Source organism: Coptis chinensis, chromosome 5 (assembly GCF_015680905.1).
Source record: "Coptis chinensis isolate HL-2020 chromosome 5, ASM1568090v1, whole genome shotgun sequence".
NCBI classification, from domain to species: domain Eukaryota; kingdom Viridiplantae; phylum Streptophyta; class Magnoliopsida; order Ranunculales; family Ranunculaceae; genus Coptis; species Coptis chinensis.
Genome location: NC_141460.1, coordinates 57,551,991 through 57,567,659, shown reverse-complemented (window position 1 = coordinate 57,567,659; position 15,669 = coordinate 57,551,991). Strand labels below are relative to the sequence as shown.

The 15,669-nt window shown below is 43.6% G+C and overlaps 1 protein-coding gene across 1 annotated transcript; it reads right to left on the bottom strand.

Moving 5' to 3' along the window:
• Positions 1–12,250: 12,250 nt before the first annotated feature.
• On the bottom strand, positions 12,251–12,958 carry LOC147498091 (uncharacterized). Its single transcript, XM_086563122.1, has one exon. The coding sequence runs from the start codon at positions 12,956–12,958 to the stop codon at positions 12,251–12,253; it is 708 nt and encodes a 235-aa protein (XP_086419248.1).
• Between the last annotated feature and the right edge of the window lie 2,711 nt (positions 12,959–15,669).

Sequence of the window (15,669 nt, the reverse complement as noted above, 5' to 3'; positions counted from 1 at the left end):
ACCCGCGCCCTGCCATCTGTGAACACGGAAATTCCAATTTTTTGATGGTCATTCTAGGATTTTTGGAACTGTTCAAGGAGTCGTTGAGATGACATCTCCTATAGTCATACCTGAATAGTCTTTCGAAGACGTGTTGGGAACCGAGACCTATGGACATTGGTTCCGGCCACGGGGATCCCCGATTAGGATGGCGTCATCATGGTAAGTGATGACGATTCATATTCACCATAGCTTACTGCTTATTTGTACGACCACGTTAAATTCTATTGTAATCAGGATGGAGAACAAGAATTCTCCGTCGTAGTCGATGACATGACTCATAAATTCAATAAAAATGTGGTCGCTTTAGTTTCAGGATTACCAATACTTGATCCTGTTCACACATGGGCATATATGAACGATAATGCATACCTTTATGATTATACATATTTCCATGAGTATTATGGGGGAGGGGTATTTCGAGTAATGGACCAGGGGCGATATAGCATTGCCCTTGGTAGCCTTTCCCTAAACGTAGGCACCACCATGTTATTCATCATGATGAATATTTTGGGAGAATGTCAGTTCATTTCTGCAAACAGTACTGCGGGTGACATTTTCCTCGCTTTAGGTGAGGGACGTCGCCGATATGACATTCCCCGAGTTTTAGTCGCTAGTCTTAAGAGAGCCCAAAGCATGAGGCGTAAGTATCTTCTTATGCCTATTTTGGTAAGCCGCATCATGTGTAGTTGTTTACCTGTATTCTGTGAACAATTCACAGATTGGAAAAGGGTTGAAGTCATGAGACCCACCAATTAGGTGGTTCGCTCATTGCGAATAATGACTTGGCGGGATGGCGGTGCGACCTCATTTGGTCGCCCCGTACATCCCATCAGACATAATAACACTTAACAGGTTAGCATTAGTAGATGATAAATGGCGGCAAGCTTGGCAAGTTATAATGGACTGGCAGGATGCGAAGGAACCTCATCTCTTTACTGAGGAGGAGGATGTTTAAGCTGGGAGATAAGGTAAGTTTTTAGTTTTGTTATTGTCTGCTTATGTCCCAAGCAAATTAATTATGTTAGCCCCATAATGGGTGAAACTCTTATAGAGTTGCGACAATATTTTTATTTTCCCTATATTAGTATGTTATAACCTTGTTTTGTCCAAGAATTTCACGCGTTTCCATGGTATTTTTCTACCCTCTTTATTTAAATGCTTTGAGGACAAAGCATGCTTCTTGTTTGGGGGCATAGAAACACGTGTAATTAAGGCATCTGTTAGGATATAGATATGTATAATATGCATTTGTTTTCAAGTTAAAAAAATTTCAAAAATATAAATAAATAAGTTTATGCTATACACTTAGGAATATTGGTATTGTTTTCTTTCTCTATGCTCTTAACAATCTAGAAGTCTCACGTAGCTTTTGCATCAAAATAATTGTTAGAAACTTAGGTTAATATAAAGGTAATAATCTTTGCATCTATCTATAAATATATTACATGAGTATCTATGATTGTTAGCAGTAAGTTTCTGAAATCTAGGCTAGAGTACTTATTCTACAAATCCTGTGAGAATATAGCCTAAAGCCTTATATGAGCGAAACATTTGAGAAATGACAAAAGGGAAAAGTATATTCCGAATTGAGAAATCACACGTCCACTTGGTTGATCACTATGCCATATCCTAAGCGAGAATTTAGGCCCTCTTTGGATCGATATAGCCATAAATTCAAACCTATGAATTATTTTCCGCTAGTAAGCCCTCTCGAGCCTTTCCTTAGCCTTTCATAACCCACAAATCCTTTACCCTGTTACAAAACAAAACAAAATAAAAAATTCAACCTACCCAATTTAGATAAGTCTGATAATAGAATGAGGAAGAAAGAAGAAGAGAAAAACCTGGGTATACAAAAGTTAGTTAATTGCTTCAAAAAATAAAGAAAAGAAGTTTCCATCCAAAGAAAAGAAAAATAAAAATAGAAATAAAATAAAAACTCCAAAAAATAGAATAAAAGGGAGTCAAAAGCCAAAGAAAAGAAAAAGAAAAAAATATGGCTAAGGATGGAAACAAAGTATAGAAGCAAAAGAAATAACAAGGTTTTCTCTAAGTTACGTAATATGAAGACTCTATTATCTCAAACTTGTCCTTTTTGAATATCCATTTCCTTCCTTCTTAAACCATCTCCTAATCCCCGCAACACCTAATAAAGACCTCTAGCTCAATTAGGAATAGGTTAGTGTGATAGTAAGTGGCAAATGTGTTTGATCGACTCCGGCTTCCTTGTTGTCATTAAGATTGTAAGGTAAAGTGTTCCCACTGCACACTGGAGTAGTGAAACTTGAGCGGAAAAATCAGAGTGGTTTTCGTCTTGACATTTATGTGAGGACCTACTTGAGGACGCTATTCCGAGTTTTCAGAAATGAACCTGCTAGGCATTTCATAGTATTACTCATAGTATTTATATTTGTATCATAGATGATTGATTATTATGCATATATTAGCTTAGGTTTTTAATTTGCTTATTCTTATTCATTTGCTGGTGAGATGTATAAATAGTTGGGACATGAATGAGGAAACAATAATTTTATTTCTTAGTCGTTGGAGTATAGTTGAAGTTTGTGAGTATCTTCACTGGAAAACTCTCACGAGGCTATAACTCGTCCACTAGGGAATTCCTAGTGGTTTAAGGCCTTGTTGCATATGGTCAATGCAATCGCACTCAGCGAAACGAGAGTAGTTAGAACTCCATTTTTGGTCACTTATTCTAATTTCTCATTTTTGCTTGAGGACAAGCAAAATGCTGTTTGGGGGTGGTTTGATAAGAGCCCAAAACTTTAGTTTTAACCCCATATGATCATACTTTTAGACCAATTATGTGAGTAATAATTAAGAGTTAACACCGACACGTGTTTCTATGCATTTCAGGTTTCAAAGTCCATTATGTGCAGAAATGTGCCACTTTAGCGAGATAAAGGAGCAAAGGTCGGTTACTAAGGAGTTCCGTGATTAAAGGCCAAGATTCAAGAAGACAAAGCCTTTCTAAAAGCCCGGTCAAAAGCTGAAAAGTCGACGCGGGCAGAAACAACACACAAGTCAGCAAAATTTCCGAAGGCCGTATCTTTGGACTCAGACCTCGGAATGGGTCCTACCTTATGTCAAAATGACCGGCTCGGAAAGAGCTTTCCAATGGTATAAGCCTTGATCCAATCAGAGGAGCAAAAGTGGACGAAAAAGTCTGTTGAAGCCAACTGCAGCCGAAGAGGCCTTTTTGGACTGAAAGAATTGGGTTTTGGGCCTGATTCTCTGGCCCAAAACATGGCTCCAAGCCCATGCACGATTTTTGGATCTGAAAGTATAAAAAGCAAAGCTTAACTCTTTGTTAATGGTAGCTAATTAGACCTAAAACTATATAGAATTCTAGATCTAGTTTTCAGTAGAGTAATTAAGTTTAAGTTCCATTTTCAATTCTTATTTTAGATTAAGTCCTTGAATCATTGTTCTTGATTGATTAGATAAATAAAATAGCTATTTTTATCAATTTCGATTTTTGGCATTTCAATTTATAGATCTAATTTTAATTCTTGTTGATTATCATTTCGTAGTTGAAGTAGATTGAAACATTGTTAGTTAAATTAGTTAAGTTAGAATTTTAATATGATGAGTAGTTATAATTCAATGGGAAATGATGGGTTGATGACTAAAGGCTAAAACCTCCATTAGAGGGGTTGCTGAAGCTTTGATGAAAACTTAGTGGTATAGTGTAGTAGCGTTGTAGAATCTATTCCACTCTAGAGGGTCGTGATTGGCCATGAGAATGGGTGGACGACCTCACATGCTAGTTAGTATTTGGTAGAAATGCCATGAACACTAGGGATTAGAACTTCGAAATTCTTGTCGAAGAACGTAAGAATCGAGATACAAGAATCTATGCTAGGTTATTAAGTTGGATTCGAGGTGGATTCGATTCCCCTCTAATCCTTTATCTAGATTCAAAAACAATCATATTTCCATAGCATTCGTAGTTTAAATTCAACATAATCAATTTCATATTGTATCGTAGTATAACACCCTTCGTAAAGCTCTCACCAGACTTAAAAATGATTAATTAGACTAGAAAACATTTCATGCTAGAGAACTAGGAGTGGAACGAATTTGTTACTCCACTCTATTTCGATAGAATTGAGAGTAGAAACTTTGATAAATATAGACACGTTAAGAAGTTTTAGTTTACTTATGTTTTGAGTTCATCGTTCATTTCGTAGGTAAACTACTCACCACTATGTTATCAAGTTTCAAGACAATAGTTGAAGGTTTTGAAGAAGAGAGGGTTTTGCAGAGGTGTTGGAAATTAATTCTTTTATTTTTGATCATTTTCGGTTTTATTTCTTCTTTTCTTTTTTGGTGAGACCTCTCTCTTGAAGTCTTGAGTCACGACGCTTTAGAAGGTTGACTCCAAAAAGAAAAATACTCCACCGGTCTAACACCCGTTCTACTGATAGTTAAACTAAGCCGTGTCATATATTTATTGACGCTTGTGTTAGTGACGCTTGTAATACTACACTTTTGGGTGCTTATCACACCACCCCCAAATAGCATTTTGTTTGTCCGCAAGCAGAAATGAGAAATAAAAACAGAAAAGTGGCAAAAAATGTGGTCGAACTAATCTCATTTCGCAGAGTGCGATTGCATTGACCATATGCAACAAGACCTTAAACCACTGTAGTGACCCTAAATCTAACTCTCACTCGATCTCCTTTTCCTTTCTTTTTTCTTTCTTTTTTCTCTATTCTCCTCTCCTTTCTTACCCTAGCGGCCTCCCCTTTTTTTTCATCCCACCTCTTCTTTATATATCCCTCTACTCCCCTTCCAGGCTATCCACCTTTCGTATCATCGTATGGCACTCCTTCATAATGTATGTATGCCACGTCGCAGTCTAGGATTCCGCGGTACTGATCTAGTACTTCCCTCTTTTCCATCTTATGTTGCATCCTATCAGCTGCCCCGACCCAGTCCAACTTCCAACCTTATGCCACTACAAATGCCCCTTCTCGACTCTGCGGTCCTATTAATGGATCTTGGGTCGAGAACTTTCATGGTGACTCTCTTTTCACTATGCACATTTCCCTTTCCTCGATTTGTGTGTGATGGGACTGCACTCATCACGCGCGTTTTTAGCCGCCCCTCGTACCTCGCGCTTCCACTTGTCTCGATCTGGCTGGCAGTCTACCCGACTCCTCGAATTCCCCAATGCCCATAATTACCTTTTTGCCCTTCCTTTGTTTAAACTTCCTTCTTCTCCCTCTTTTTCATTTTATTCCCCCCCTTCATCTTTTTTCCCACTGCTCTTCATTTTTGCTCTCTTTCTACCTGTTTTCGGCTTGCGTGCGCTCCTTCGGTATTCCGGCGGTTCCTTCCCCTTACTGGCTATCTACTTAAGCATAACACTCTCTTTTTGGTTCTCGTCGGTACATTTTCTAGGCCTTGCTTATTTTTGTTCAAGCTAGATAGTAAATTCTTTCCATTTTTTCCGATGTCGGGCTCTAATTCCGACGATTCTTCCACTTCCCGTTCACCCCAAGTCGCATCTCTGCCTCCCTTTGCCCCTACAGCGGCCCCCTCCATCTCCGGCTGCCCAACCTCGTTGCTTCTTCCACCCTCACATTGCTGCTGCCCTAATTTAGACGCCCCTTAGGGCTGCTTATGGCATCCCAGCCAACATAACACTAGAACACGTGCCATCCATCACACACTACCCTCACTTAGTTCCCCGTCGCCCGGTCACCTTGGGATCATGGTGGGTCAAATTGTTGTCGGTCTACAGCTGCCCCTCACTCTCTTGGATGTCGAGGTGTGCAATCACTTCAACATTCCCCCTGCCAAGGCATAGGAAACTTTTGGAGGACTATGTATGCCGCGAATGCATATAATAGAACTGGCGAGCCCAAAATCACCAGCCGAGACATCTTCTCCCATTACTTCCTTAAGAAAAGCACTAAAGACGTCGGCGTGGGATACCAGTCTTTTTGTGTACGCCCTTAGAAGCTACCCCTCTTACTCCGCATTACATCTTCAGACAAAGTGTGGCACCATTACCCTTTATATGTATCAGGACAATTTCTGTTTGCAGACCTTCCTTCTGATTTACATCTTAACCACCTTGCCTTCGTCCCCCGCGGTAAGTAACCTTGTCTTTCTCTTCTTTCTTATTGCATTGTTACCATTATGCTCTAACTCGCTGTTTTTCTCTGTGTTGTAGGTTGGCGGTTGGACTCCAAATCCCAATTCTACTCCGGTGTATCTTGTCCCATTTTCCAAAGACTCCGTGACCTCAGTCCTGCTCAAGCCAGTCACCTAGGCATCCACCCTACCACCGCCACCCCACTGTTGCAAATTCCCTATCTACAAACCTTCCGTGGCTTCTCAGCTCCCTTTTACCGCCCTCCCCCTCCAAAAAAGCGAAAACCCAGAGCCTCCCCGCCTACTCAAAAAAGATCCCATCTTCCGTCCTCCCACCATCGTTGTCCTCGCAACTCTACTCCATCCATAAGATCTCAGGACTCTCCCGCCACCTCTGCGCCCGACGACATCCCCTCGTAGTGCTCTATTTCCAACTGGGACGACCAGTATACTTCTCCTCACTCCCCTACCGATGACATGGACGTTCATAAATAAAAACTTTTTGATAGCAACTCTGAGGACGATGAGGTGACTGAAATTTTCCCCACCGAGGCAGTGACTACTACTGAAATGCCCCCATCCAAGCGACAACGGACCTCAACCTCTGACGGGTCAGTCCCTGTAGTTCCACGGACTTCCGAATCCAAAGCACCTGCCCTCTCACGTCGTCACTTCCACCCACAGTCCCGTCTCCATGCGCTCGCCGACCTGGTAAAGAGCCAGTTCCACCGGCAGCTCCGATTTCTGAACCGGCCCCCACAGAAGACTTTTGCCCTATCTTTAACGTGCATAACCGCCGAGTATCCACCGCTGACTCCGCCTTAGACAATGCGGCGGTAGCCTCCTCTCTGTTCTACAACGCCCATTTGCCTAGGGACATTGCCTACGCGGATGGGGGTTTGTTTGACACCCACCGTACTTCCTTTTACACTAACTGGGCACGGGAAAGCTCCTCTCTCTCTCCTTTTTTTTTAACCTCTGTATTTCTGTTTCTAGGTAAGCTTGGATATTTCCTTCATGATCCGTGGTCTTCTCAGAACCAAGAACAAGTTGGCTGCCCTTGAGAAAGAGGTCAACGGTCCTTCCGGTCTGAAGGCCACCTACGCAGGGCTTCAATCTGACTTAGCCACTGCTAACCTAGCCAAACTCAAGGCCCAGGATGAATTGCAGTCTGCAGAATCTTCACCCCAGCACTACATGGATACTGTCAATGACCGTCTAAGTAGCCAGCGGGAAATGCTCCTTGAACAACACCAGCTTACCCTATCTGCTCTAGCCTAGCAACACCAAGCTGCCCTCGACACCCTCTCTCAAAAACAGAAAGACGCTACTGCCGCCCTACTTCAGCAACATCAGGATGACATGGCTATTCTTTGCGAACGCTTCAAGCTTCTTGCTGACAAAAGGGTAACCAAGAAAATCCAGGAAGAGCTTGCTCGCCTCACCTAAGAAGGGCAGCTCCTACCTGAAAAGCCTTGCACCCCAGCAGCGGCCCCATCCAACGATGCCTAGGACGAAGTGGCTGCCACCGACAACCTTCCCCGCTCCCCAGTGAATGAAGAGATTTCCAACTCCAGTACCGCGGCTATCGTTGAAACCCTTGCCGAGACACTGGAGCACGTTCACACACCACTACACCTTCTGAGGAAGCCTCTGATCTCCTACCAGCCGCCGACTCTCCCTTTGAGAAGCGCTAAAAAAATGCTCTATGTTTTTCACAGCTTTTGTAATAAGTCACTTTATCTCCTCTAGGCCACTGATGGTAGCACAATTGTTATGTTCATCTTTGCATATTAATCTTTTCCATGTGTGATGTTTGATTTTGCTTGCCATATTTATCATCTCTTTCCCTGTGGTTTGGCCTCTTTACTTTACTCCAATGTAACTCTTGTCGTGTCTTTTTCTCGATGTTTGGCTATTCCACCAACTTTAAGCCAGCCTCCATGCTCCTTGACTAGTTCCTTGCATTAGTGATGGGCTCATTCCCCTCGTTGTTTTTATGATGGTTGAGTATATCTGCAAATGACTCCAACTCCCTTCTATCTCTACTCATGTTTGGGCCTCATGCCCCCATGTGGTGCTAGTATCCCTAGTTTGCGAAGGGCTCGCCCAGCTCCGCAGACTCTTCCCTTTCATCAGCAAAGGTCTCCTCCCCTCCGTTGTCTCTCTCCGCACTGGGGCTTCGTGTCCCCTATGCAATTTGCATCGCTCCACAATTCAGCAAAGGGCTCATCCCACTCCACAGTTCTGTAATCTCAGTATGTCCCTTGAGGAAACTCATCTTGCCTCGGGCTCATCACGAGCCTCGTATCAGCGAAGGGCTCATCCCCTCCGCTGTCTCTCTCCATCCTTGGGCTCCATGCCCCACGTACTATGTGCGGGTTTCATAGTTTTTGAAAAACCATTAGGGACCCTTCGCGGTCTCGTTGGCATTTCACGTCTCGTAGTTATTTTGGACTCCTACCTCTATAAATGATGATTTCTTCTCAAAAGTGTTGTTGTATTATATATTTACATACAACGCCAAATTTAGGCAATAGATTTCCATTACATTCAAGTGTGGAATTTCTTTAACATTCTCACATTCCATAGCTTCTCTATCAGTTTGCCTTCCGGCCCGCAACCTGTAGGTGCCCGCCCCTCCAATATCTACCACCGTGTAGGGTCCCTCCTAGTTTGGACCCAGCTTTCGATCTTTCTCTTTCCTAGTGCTAGGTGTCACCCGTCGGAGCACCAGGTCGCCTATATGGAACTGCTTCAGCTTGACCCTCCTGTTGTACTATTTCTGCAACCTCCGATGATACTCCTCCAGCCTTATATGGGCATTGTCTCTTCTTTCCCTTGCTAGATTCAGATCTGCTGCTAAGATTCTCCAGTTTGGACCCTCCTCCACGATCTTTGTTCCCATTGTAGCTGCCACCATCTCCGATGGGATCACAGCTTCCACCCTATAAGCCAATGAAAATGGGGTCTCTTGTGTGGATCACAGCCTCCACCCTATTATGTCTGGTAGGCCCATAATACATGACTAAGCTCATCGGCCCACGCCCCCTTCTTATCCTCTAACTTCCTCTTTAGGTTGTTCATGATGGTCTTGTTAGAGGACTCTATCTGTCCGTTGCCCTCGGGGTTGTAAGGAGCCGAGAACCCCTGTCTTACTTTGTAGGTTTGCAAGAACCTGGCCACCTTTGCTCCCGTAAACTAAGTTCCATTGTCTGCTATGATGGCGTACCGGCAACCCAAATTTGCAGATAATATTCTCCCACAAAAACTTGATGGCTTGCGTTTCCTTCACCTGCTGCAGGGGTACGACTTCAATCCATTTTGTGAAATAATCCATGGCCGCGAGCATGAACCTCCTTTTACCACTATCCATGGGCAGCGGTCCCACTATATCCATTGCCCACATAACAAAAGGCCATGGACTTGATACATTGTGAAGGGTTCAGCAGGGGCAAATATCAACTGTGCAAATCTCTGACATTTGTCACACTTCTTAGCATATTCCACGGCATCCCTCTTCATGTGGGGCCAGAAATACCCCTGTGTCAGTAGCCGATGTGCCGTTGTTCTCCCTGCTGAATGACTCCCGCAATCTCCCTCGTATAGTTCTGCCAACACCTCTTAGGATAGCCATGGACCCAAACATTTTAGAAGTGGTCCACTGAAGTTTTTCGATATAACTCTCCTTCCAGTAGGACGTATCTCTGAGATGTCTGCTCCCATCTCCTCCTTTCCCTTTTATCTGTGACTTCCTTTCCTGCCAAAAAGTCCTTAATAGCCTTCATCCAACCCTCATCCTCTTCCCCGACTTGGCAAATTTCCATCTCATCCTTGGTGCACGGTTTCTCTAGTCTCCCCACGTGTATTATTCTCTCCTCCGACCCGGGAATTGCAGCTGCTACATATGCTAGGGCATCAGCATGTCTGCTCTCTCCCCGGCCCAGGTGAAGGAAATAGAGCTTTGTGAATTTCTCAGCTCATCTTCGCACCACATCCAAATATCTTGCCATCTTGGGACATCGAGCGGCGAACCCTCCATTCACTTGACACACCACCAAGTTAGAATCAGAATAGACTGTCAGCTCCTTCACCCCCAAATCCTCGGCCATTCTCAATCCGGCGATCACTGCTTCATACTCCACCTCATTGCTAGACGCCGCGAACCCGAGTTTCATGGTTTGCTCTATTATGCTATTATCAGGTGTAACCAACACAACTCCTATGCCACTACATGCATATGTAGCCGATCCATCCGCGAATACCCTCCACCCATTCCTCTTATCCCACGGGTTTAGAAGGTCTGTCTTACTCTCCCGCTCCAGTTCCATAACCATTTCCTCTCCCCACGTGGGATCCTCGGTAGGGAACTCTGTCAGAAACTCAGCCACCGCGCCTTCTCCGCAATTTTTATCTGATACTGTATCTCATAGGAACTCAGAATCACTGCCCACTTCAACATTCTACCAGATTTTTCCATTCTCAATGCTTGCCTCAATGGCAAATTCATTACCACCACCACCACGTGTGCTTCAAAGTAAGGTTTCAGCTTCAGGGTTGAAAATACTAATGCCAAGGCATACCTCTCGATTCTACTATATCGCATCTCTGCATCTAACAAAGTCTTCCTCTGAAAATATACCGGCTTCTCTGCCTTGTCGACCACCCGAACTAGAACCGAGCTGACTGCATATTCCGTGGCCCCCAAGTACAAATACAACTTCTCCCCGGTCTCGGGCCGCGATAGCAGAGGCATTTTGCCCAAATATTTTTTCAATTCCTGGAACGTCTCCTCGCACTCCGCTGTCCATACAAAATCCAGTGTGCTCCTCAACAGTCGGTACAACGGTCTGCACTTATCAGATGACTTGGAAATGAATTTATTCAGGGCCGCGACCCTTCCTGCTAACCGCTGTACTTCTTTCATATTCTGCGGAGATGGCATCTCCACCAGGGACCTTATCTGCTTGGGGTTAGCCTCGATTCCCCTATAAGTAACGATGTACCCCAAAAAATTTCCTATAGTCACTCCGAAAGTAAACTTCTCAAGGTTCAATTTCAAGTTGTATTCACGTAGTATCCCGAAGGTTTCTTGCAACCCCTCGATATGTTCCTCTTCTGACATACTTTTCTCTACCATGTCGTCTATATAAATCTCAATTCCTTTCCGAATCTTGTTTTCAAATATTTTCTCACCCAACCGCTGGAAGGTTGCCCCTGCATTTTTCAAACCAAACGACATCCTTGTATAGCAGTAAGTTCCGCCCTCCACCACAAATGAGGTCTTCTCCTGATCGGGCCCATACATCGCGACCTGATTATACCCCATCGACGCGTCCATGAAGGAAAAAATCTTAAACCCGGCCATCCTGTCTACCAACTCATCTACTCACGACATGGGATAGCTATCCTTTGGACACTCTTGATTTACATCAGTAAAGTGTACGCACATACGCACTTTCCCATTCTTTTTTGGTACCGCAACTACATTAGATAATCAGTTTGTGAACTCTACCTCTCAGATTATTTCTACCCCTTTCAACCTTGCGACCTCTTCCCGGATCCCCTCCGTATATTTTAGTCTAATACTGTGCATCTTTTACCTCACGGGTTTGGCATTCTCTTTCATATGCAACTGATGACATGCGAACTTGAGGTCCAACCCAGTAACATCCTCTATTGTCCAAGCGAAGACATCTCTATTATCTGACAAGAACTGTATCAACTTACACTTCCACTCCTCCAGCAAACTAGATCCTATCGATGTGAACTTCTCCTCTTCCCCTATCCCAATATTCACCACCTCTATCTCGTCGAGCATCTTAGGATCCACCGCTGTCTCACCATCCCCCTCCCCCGAGGTGCACTGTAATTGCTATGTCAGCCTCTTCCTAAGATTCGAAGCCTCTCCTTCTGATCTGCTGATCAACCGCTTCACGGTTCCCCGATTACTGTTTTTTGCGGTAACCTGATCTCCGTAGACCTCATACATGCCCATAGGGGTGGGGAATCGTATTACCTGATAATACGTTGAAGGGACCGCCTTCATCTCGTGAATCCACCGTCTTCCCAAGATCGCATTGTATTATGAAGCCGAATCCATCACCATGAAACGGGCAACCGGCCCAATTGTCACGGGCAGTAATAGCTCCCCTATGGGTTCTGTCATACTTCCGTTAAATCCATACAAATTAGTTCGTGAAGGACGCAGCTGCTTAGGATCAACTCCCATTTCCTCCAAGGCACCTCTGAACAACAAATCTACCGCACTCCCACAATCAATCAACACCCTTTTCACCATGTAATTCCCCATTGCCACCGTAATAACCAATGCGTCTTCATGTGGTGAGTCCACTGCACGTAGGTCAGCGCTGCTAAACACGATTTTATCCTTTTCTGCCGCTGCCACCACTCGCTGCCGAGGCCTATCCGTTCTCTCATTAATCTGCTGGATACTTGCGGTCCACCGTATCTTGTCTCTATGAGTGTTATGACTTATAACCTCACTGCTGTAAATCACGTTGATGGTTCCCAATATCCTTCCCTGCGGCGGCATGTGCTCCTCATTCCGACCATCTCTCACGAATTCTCCCATCCTCCCTTTTTCCACCATTCTCTGAACCAACCATTTTAGAGCGTAATAGTCATTCGTCTCATGATTCCTTATCTGATGATACGCACATAAGGGCTTCTCCGGTATCTCCACTGGCGTGGTTCCGTCCCTCATACCCGACAAATTTTTTATTAAAGGTAAGATCTCATTAAGCGGTTTGTTCAGTGGAGTTTGTTCCATCTCGCAGTATGGCTTCCTCTCCCTGTACTCTCTTTGGATTCCTTCTCAACTTCCCTCTGCTCGCACTCCGTACCCGCGGTATTTCCCACTTTCTATTTCCGACGTCCCCACCTTCTGGCGTTCTCGATCCTTCTCCAAAGACAACACGACCTTCCCCGTCATCTTGGACTCCTTTTGCATAGAATCTTCATATCATATATATTTCTCCATTCGTGGATATAATTCATGTAGTGTCGCGATCTCATTCTTGGCCACGGATTGGTGCACTCCTGTCCCCGGGAACAAGCCTCTCTCAAAGGCTATCACCGCTGTCCTCTCATCTAGATTTTCAACTTTCAATGTCTCTGCCTTGAATCGGCACAGAAACTCTCTAACTGATTCTATGGATCTTTGTCGTACATTGAATAGAGCTGCGATGTCCACCACCCGCTTTTTCTGATATATGAAGTGATCTATGAACGCCTGCTCCAACTCCTGGAAATTCTTGATGCTCCCCGCTGGCAGTCTGTAATACCAATCCGACGCCCCTCCTTTAAGACTAGTCGGGAACATCATACATCATAGACCGTCATAGCAAGCCTCCTGCCATAGTGGCATCTGTTGCCGAAAATGATGAATGTGGTCCGTTGGATCCCCTTTGCCATCATATCTCTCAAACCTCGGCTGGGTAAACTGCTTTGGAACCTCTGAAGCCTATATGTCGTCTGCTAGTGGGTTGCGATTCAACCCAGCACCCACCTGGCTGGCCGCTCCCCCGCGTTCCTTCGTCTGTCGCCGGTTTGCCTCCCTATCATTGTCTATCATTTCTTGGACTTGCTCCATGGTCAATCCCTCTACCGGGTTTTCTACTAGATTCGGTCCGGGCACCTCCTCCTGTTCAGATCTCTCATTTAACTCTTCTCCGACCTCCTCCTCCATTTTCTCTCTCTCTTTGCAGCTCATCGTTCTCCTCTCTCAGCCTCTCAATCTCCTCTCGCATCAGGCGTGTTTCTTCCATTGCTCACCCTTCTTCTAGTTCTTCTCCCTCCTCAATCACCGCTTCTGGCATCGGCTCATGAACCCTAACTTTCTTTGGCCAGCCCACTGCTCTCTTCAGTGCCATTTCTAAGTTGATTTTCTCTAGCTCCCCACAGACGGCGCCAAATGTAGTGACCCTAAATCTCACTCTCACTCGATCTCCTTTTCCTTTCTTTTTTCTTCCTCTTTTCACTATTCTCCTCTCCTTTCTTACCCTAGCGGCCTCCCCTTTTTTTTTCATCCCACCTCTTCTTTATATATCCCTCTACTCCCCTTCCGGGCCGTCCACCTGTTGCATCATCGTATGGCACTCCTTCATAACGTACGTATACCACAACTTATGTTTCGTCCTATCTGCTGCACCGCTAACCCAGTCCAACTTCCAACCTTATGCCACTACAACCACTAAGAGTTGCCTAGTGGATGAGTTATAACATCATGAGAGTTTTCAAAAGAAGATACTCACAAACTTCATTTATACTACAACGACTAAGAAATAAAAGTAATTGTCCCCTAATTTTATCTCAGAATCTATACATCTCATTGGCATTTAAACAAGGATCATCAATCTATCTCCTAAATTAATACATGTATAATAATCAAATCATCTTAAGATAAACAACTATGCAGTGAATTATGCTATGGAATGCAATGGCAGGTCCGTTTCTGAAACTTTTGGGTAGCGTGTCTTAAGTAGGTTCTCACAAGGAATGTGTTAAGACACACAACAGTCTGATTTTTCCACTTAAGTTTTCTAACTCCATTGTGCAATGGGCACACATTTCCTCGCAATCTCAATGACAATCCAAGGAAGTCGAGGTCGATCAAACACATCTACCACTTACTATCACACCAACTTATTCCTATTTGAGCTAGAGGTCTTTATTAGGTGATACGGGGTGTAAGTGTTGGTTAAAGAAGGAAGAAAATGGATATTCAAAAAGACAAGTCTGAGATAATAGGGTCTTCAAAATATATAACTAGAGAAAACATTGTTCTTACTTTGCTTCTACACTTTGTTTCCATCCTTAGCCTTTTTGATTTGGCTTTTGACACCTTTGATTTTGTTTTTTGGAGTTCTAACTTTTTATTTTATTTTTATTTTCTTTGGATGAAAACTTTCTTTTCTTTTTCTTATGAAGCAACTAACTAATTTTTGTTTACACAGGTTTTTTCTCTTCTGTTTTCTTCACTCATCCTATATCTCAGACTTGTCTAGATAGGTAGGCTGGTTTTTTTTTTTTTTTATTTTGTTTAATTGGGTAAAGGATTTGTGGTTTGTGAAAAGGCTAATGAAAAGGCTCAGTGGGGCGACTAGTGGAAAATATACTAGGTCAAAATTTCTGGTGATATCGATCCAAAGAAGGCCTAAATTCTCTCTTAGGATATGGTATGGTGATCAAGAAAGTGGATGTGTGATTTCTCTACTCGGATTTGACTTCTCCTTTGGGTCATCACTCAGATATTTCACTCTTATGAGACTTTTAGGCTAGATGCTCACATGATATATATTAAGTATTCTAACCTAGGTCTTAGAAAAATACTGCCAAGTACAATCATAGATGCTTATGCAAGATGTTCATGAAAAAATGCAATGACTATTACCTAAATATTAATCTAAGTTTCAAAAATTAAATCATAATTCAAGTACTATGTGAGATTTCTAAACTAATATCATGATGGAGAAGGGAACA

Excerpts from the sequence above, each read along its gene's own strand:
- LOC147498091 (XM_086563122.1), bottom strand. The coding sequence starts at position 12,958 with ATGGAACAAACTCCACTGAACAAACCGCTTAATGAGATCTTACCTTTA.